Source organism: Coloeus monedula (genome assembly GCF_965178545.1).
Source record: "Coloeus monedula genome assembly, chromosome: 1".
Taxonomy (NCBI): Eukaryota; Metazoa; Chordata; class Aves; order Passeriformes; family Corvidae; genus Coloeus; species Coloeus monedula.
Window position 1 is genome coordinate 60,512,491 of NC_138781.1, and position 6,301 is coordinate 60,518,791.

The following is a 6,301-nucleotide window of genomic DNA, read 5'->3' on the forward strand; positions in this document are numbered from 1 at the left end:
AACCAAAACTTCAAAATAAGCTGTCATTAATTAGTAATCTCTAAAGAATGGCCTCCCTCCTTGATGCCTCTCAGTATTTCCTCATCTCACCAGGTAGCACCAAAAACATTCCAGGTTGCATCAGCTTTAATTACCCTTAAGATGAAGAGCTTCTCTTTTGACTAACCAGGATTACACTCTATGTGACCACCAGGACTTTGTCACTTAAGAAACATCAGCAACCCTATAAGACTTGAATGCTGCATGAAAGAATATGGACAGGAAAAGCTGTGGCAGGGTGAAGAATGATTCTTTCAGAAAGTGTTTCCTCCCTTCTTTGTTGTAGGCCTTTCTGCCATTATGAGTAAACATTGACTCTTCTTAATTTATACCTGACTTCTTAGATTTAAGAGGAAACAATGATAAAACAAATAAACAACAGGAAAAGAACATTTTGGAAGCAAAGAGGAAGTCTAACAGACACTTTAATGAAGAGTGTGATTTATTGGAACTAGCCATTCCCACATGACGGATGTGACAGCACTACCCACAGGTAGCCCAGTCAAGCTTCTTCAATTGTCAGCTCATGTTTAGCTGCCTCTTCAATGTTTCTAAGTTGACGAAGCAGCCATTCTCTTTCTTTCTTTCTCTGTTATAGAAGAGAAAATATTATTTAATCAAGCTAATCCATTTAGATGCCACCTGCTTTCAAAAAAACCCAACATACACAAAGGACTTATGATCCAACTTGATTTTGGCTGAAATTTTCCATTTGTTTTAAGCAAAGAAGCTTTTAGTTTCAAAGATGGCAAGTTTTCTTGAGTTTTTAACACACTCAAGAACAATATGGTACAGAGGAAAAACCAAACTAGAATGGAACCTGATCACTTCGCTCTGACATGACAACCTTCAGAGTCTAACTCTGCTGCCTTCCTATCCTTTCTGTGGGCTTTCCACAGGCCCTTTGCTAATAATTAAAGTTTCAGAAAATTGAGTTCTTGTGCTTCACAACCAACACTTGCAGAATATCTATTAATCTAAGCTTTCCCCAGGAAACCCTACATCAGTCAAAAGGACTGCTCACAAGATCCCATTTGCAATGACTGGCATTCTTTTTATAAAGCACTACAATTTGGATTAAACAGAGAAAGGAATAGATTATTTATTTCTCTAGTTTGAGTTTACTTGCTAGCATTAAGAAACTTTAGAATTTAAATTAGTGATTTCTTCCTATTAAATATCTTCTAAATAAAGATATATTTAAAAAAATATACTTTCCCACTAGGGAACACAATGAGTCATACCAGCTCACAAGCTGAAGCAAATGCTAGCTGGGAAGTTTGCATGGCATTCTGTCTGTGATTAGGAATGGTGTCACAGAGTCTACCAGGTTATGACCCAATTCATAAACAGATGTCCTCACAGCTAAAGTTGTGGAAATGTTCTATTAGTAAACTATTCCCACTTTACTAGAAAGATCTGTATATATTCAGCATTGGTAGAAGTTTGTGTAACTTAGCTATTGCATAACTAAATGAAAGCCTTTACCTGAAGAGCTTTATCAATTTTCTTCTTTCTTGATTTTGCTTCCGGGGGATCCTTTATCCCTGGCATTCCAGAAACAAGCCATGAAGGTCCACTCTTAGGAGTTACTGCAGCATCCACAGATGCTCTGGTGGTAGCTTGAGTTTCTGTGCTTGGGACAACATTGTAAGCTGGCTCTTGATTTGATTCATCAGAGGCCAACACAGTGGAAAGCCTCCTTCTAGAAAATACAAGCCGAGAGCTTTGGCTTTTCTCCTTATTTAGTTCTTGCAAATCAAATGCTGTTGAAAGCCTTTTTGGGGACATATGAGGGAAGTATGCATCAATACAGACTGATGATACTTGAGATAATGATCTGCTTAGATTTGGCTTTGGCATCGGAGATCCATAAACTCTCTTTGTGGCATCTTGGTCCTTGATTGACTGATTTGTCAGATCTGTAAGAGATGGAATTGTTCTTGAAAGCATTGAGTCCACTGGGGTGCTGTGTTTCACCATTGTCTTCTTCAGAGATCTTTTAACATTCAGAAAAGAATCATCTTCCTCCGACATGTTGAAATCAGGTTTACCGCCTTAAGAATATAAGAAGATTGTGTCATTGTTCACATTGTGAGAGATGCGATGGAAGCTGCTTTTTAGCAGCAAGCTGATAAATCAAATCCAAAGTGTTCCTATTTTCTTGTCTACATTCTGTCTTTACATGGAATTTATCCTTTATGTAGATCAGTGTTCAAGCATTTGGAAGAGCCATGTTGGAAACAGACCATGAGAACACAGGTGGTCACACATCCAACACTTACTCCTCTCCCAGCCTTCTGCATGAGGATGCCCAAGTATGCCAGAATTTTAAAAGATCTTTCATTAACTGCAACATCATTAAGATAGTGTTTTCTCCCTCCAAGCATATAAATAATATCTTTTTGGGGTTTCAGCTGCTAACTGTTCAACTGTATGTAGCTGAAAACTATTAGATGATAGAGGGACTACCATAGAGTAGCAAAAAATCAAGTTCTCTAAAGAGATGGGCAGAGAATTTCTTCATTCACCAATCGTCTCTTAGTCAAATTGGAATTTTATTTCCCTTAATTCCTTTAAAGGGGGCTCACAAACCTCTAATTCCCTCCTATTTACTTGGCATTTGTCTTACTTCAGCTGATCCTAAGCTTCGATTCTAAAAAAATATGTTCTGTGCAAGTCTATTTTCAACTGAATTTACAATGGCAAGGTTACTTTTGCTAGTAGCATTATCCCTATCCATTTGCAAACCCCCAACAAAAAGAAACACTACTTCTTACACTTACTACTTCTTGGGCAGAAAAGCCCAAGATAAAGATATCCAATTTAAGACATATTTAAGATAAACATCTCAATTAGGTGAGCAGTTAAGTACTTCTAGTAATTGCTGAACTCTTTGCTTTCATGAGGTAGTTCAGATATTTCATGCAGGTTGATTGCCCCATATTCTAAGCTGTATATAGATCAAGGCCTTGGAGGGGCAAGACAACAGGGCTACGATGAAGCAGGGCACAAGAAGACAGGGAGGTATATTTTCTGAAGTTAAAGGCATTAGCTCTCTATTCCTTGTCAGTGTTTTGCACCTGTGTAGCATCTAAGTTTTCCAGTAGAGTTTCACATCCACTTTGTGTTTCTAAACACAAAGGCAGCAAGAGACAGAGCACTGACTCTTCAATACAGCTGAAGCCAGGTGTTTAGTGGTTTTTTTTTTTCTCGTTAGAAAGAGGGAGGAGTACTCCATAATAGTTTTTCTTTGGATACACATTTCTTCTCTCACTTTTTAACCATGTGAGCTTGACACATAAGCAGCACTCAATCTACAGACACTGCCTTTTTCCTTTCTTGTTTAGACAGATTGACTTCTTTAGTCTTTATCATAGAAGCTTACTGGCAGTAAGCTTACATGATTGAGCTTAGAAAGGGAAGAAGAAGGAGTTTGCAGCCATTGCTCCTCCCCCAAATCTATCCTCAGCTATTTATTTTAAAGCTTTCCCCTTCACCATTAAATGACCAATTAAAAGCTATTTCTTATTTAAATTAGTTTTTAACACATGTTTCAAACCAAAGCTTTTGTGGAAAGCAACAATTTTTTTTCTTTCACATTTCTTTATGCTTTAGAAAGATAAATACATATAAGCAACAGATTTTTCTTCTGCTCCAACACCACTATAGATAAAAGAGAGAAGTTTAAAAACAAAAGAGAAATATACACTATCTGAGAATATCAAAGTTACCACAGAGAATACATTTTGCAGGAAATTTGACAAAATATAGCAGGCTTACCAGACCTACCAGGTTCTAGCTGATATCTTCCTTCCCTCCTCTTTTAAGCAATCTAGCTTCAGCTGCTACTTCCCTTCTTATAGACCTGTTCATCCTGGCCATCCTTTGCTGCAGACACTCCCTAATTAACACATTTAGCATTTTTTGGGAGTATCAGTATTTATTTATTCTAACTGAATAAATAAATAAATAAATAGAAATCTAGGATTAATTAATCATAGGAAAATGGGCTAGCCAACTTATCTATGTACTATGTTTATTGCTATTTAATCTCTGCTGCTTGCTGCCTATTTCAATCACAAAAATACTCTAGTGGTTAATTGGCTTCACATGGCTGCTTAAGGCACACTGAGGATCTGTTGCAAGACGGATGTATGTTGATGAAGTATATTGCCATCCTGATTTTATTTTCTCACTGCTTTCCTTGCTCAAAAAATAAATTGGAAATTAATGTTAAATCTACCATGAAAAGGCTCTTCTTTTAGGAAAATAGTGAGAATAAACCGAAAAACTGTAAATTTCAGTGTGAATTTCATGGTGTTTGCAGCTAACAGCTAATGACAACATTTTATCTTGAAGCATGTGTTTTCAAAGTATCAGCTCTTAGATTAGAATTCCATTGGTTTGAAATGGTATGCTTTAGGTGGAGGACTGTAATTTTTATCAACAGAAAAGCAGCTGGACTACACCAGTCCTGCTGAATTGCAAGTCATCTCTGTGGTAGCTGACAGTAAACAGCTGTTATCACAAAGCTGTACAGCAAGAACAGGTGTGAGGGAGCATGTGCACAAATATTGGGGTAGCCCCCTTTTGACAAAGCATGACCTGTGGACCTTAAGCTGATCAGACAGACCTAATTTCAGGGATTTATGGAGATGACCTGGGGTTGTAGAGTGCATCTACTGCAGACAGAGGGGCAAAGCACTGATCTCGCAGGGATTTGAACTTTTGGTTCCAGGGAGTCTGGGCATTTCGAACTTAATCATAAACCACTCTCTCTTGCCACATTAATAGTTGCACTATGAATAGAGAATTGGAGCTACCAGTTCAATATTTAGAAGTAACAGTCTTTCAGTATATGGGTAAAGTTGCTAGGCTTAAGTTATGTGCCCCTAAGGAGCTGAAAGAGAGCTTGAGAAATGGAGGCACATTACAATCACATGGATTGCACGAGTAAACATTTTGGAAATAAATAGTCTGTCCAGGATAAGCTATTTATTTTCTGAATTCCCAGGGGTAGTTCCTACTGGAATATTTTGAGAATTAAACAAAAACTATTTTGAGATACTTGTGGCTGGGCAAAAAAAAAAAAAAAAAATTCTTAGTCCTTTACAAACATAGACCAACCTTTACCTCATTTTGAGAATTTGTAGTTAGTTTTCATACCTTGTGGCTTGGTGACCAAACCCACCAGGTCAGCCATGATGTGTCTTGCAGGGCCCAGCAAGCCAGTTCCTTATATAGTACAGAGCACAGAATGATGTCTTGACATGGTGTCGCAATGTTTGTGCTGTCCTGCTGTATTGTGGGACATAATATCACCTCTCCCAGCAAGGCAGTGGTGCAAACAAAAATGAGCAGCATGAACCTGAGTGAGAAGCTTTTTGGGGTGCTGAGAAAACGGACATAATTTCACTGGACCCCTTCAAAAACTCATGGCTTTGCCTCCCAGCTGGTGCTTGGCGCTCCTTGCTGTGCTTGCCCTTACTTTTTATGTCCTTTTCACTCGTATCTCACAGTCCGCAAGTGCTATCTGTAGCTTCATCATCTTTATGTCTACCCTCCATAGCCTTTTCTGCAAAACTCCTAAAAAACAACCTTTCCCTTTTCTAAAAAGCCTTTACATTCTGTTTCTCTAGAACCTTGCTAAATGTTCTTAAGATACAAATTAGGTGGTTTTGCAAATTCTTCTTGCTGTTAATAATGTTTATCTTATGTCCTACAGATTCATCTATTTATCAGGTGGTGACAGGACGTTACAGAGAATAGGAAATACATAACTGTGCAGAGATAAGACAGAAAGGAGTCCAAAATTAATGGAAGACTCAGAGCTCAGCAGAACATCTGCAGTGATGATATTATCTTGGCCTCAGTGTATCTGTAGCCATGTTCTATATCTGAACAGGAAACAGCCAAACTCTGACTTGAGTGACACCTTGAAAGCTTCTTGCATCTTTCAAAGAATGGCACATACTGTGTCCTGCACACAGAATAATTCCTTCACTAAATTTACATTCCTTGGAATAATCATCTTCATCCTTAGAATTGCCTACTTGATATTTTGAGCAATAACTTCAAAGATTTGGATACAGCATTTTGGCCAATATTTGCACACTATTCCTCTCATTTGTTGCATAATGCAAGATGGCACTCAATTCTAGCAATGTTATTATATATCTCCATATATATTATATCAAACCTCCCACTGCTTTAGGTTTATATCTTGAAAGATTCTTTTGTTGATCTCATTTTAGGAGAT

The 6,301-nt window shown here is 37.8% G+C and overlaps 1 protein-coding gene across 1 annotated transcript; it reads right to left on the minus strand.

Moving 5' to 3' along the window:
• Positions 1 to 541: 541 nt before the first annotated feature.
• CCDC201 (coiled-coil domain containing 201) lies at positions 542 to 2,076 on the minus strand (the record flags this gene model as incomplete). Its single annotated transcript, XM_082293592.1, has 2 exons — positions 542 to 628; positions 1,528 to 2,076. 2 exons carry the CDS (start codon positions 2,074 to 2,076, stop codon positions 542 to 544), a joined length of 636 nt encoding a protein of 211 aa, XP_082149718.1.
• Positions 2,077 to 6,301: the final 4,225 nt, after the last annotated feature.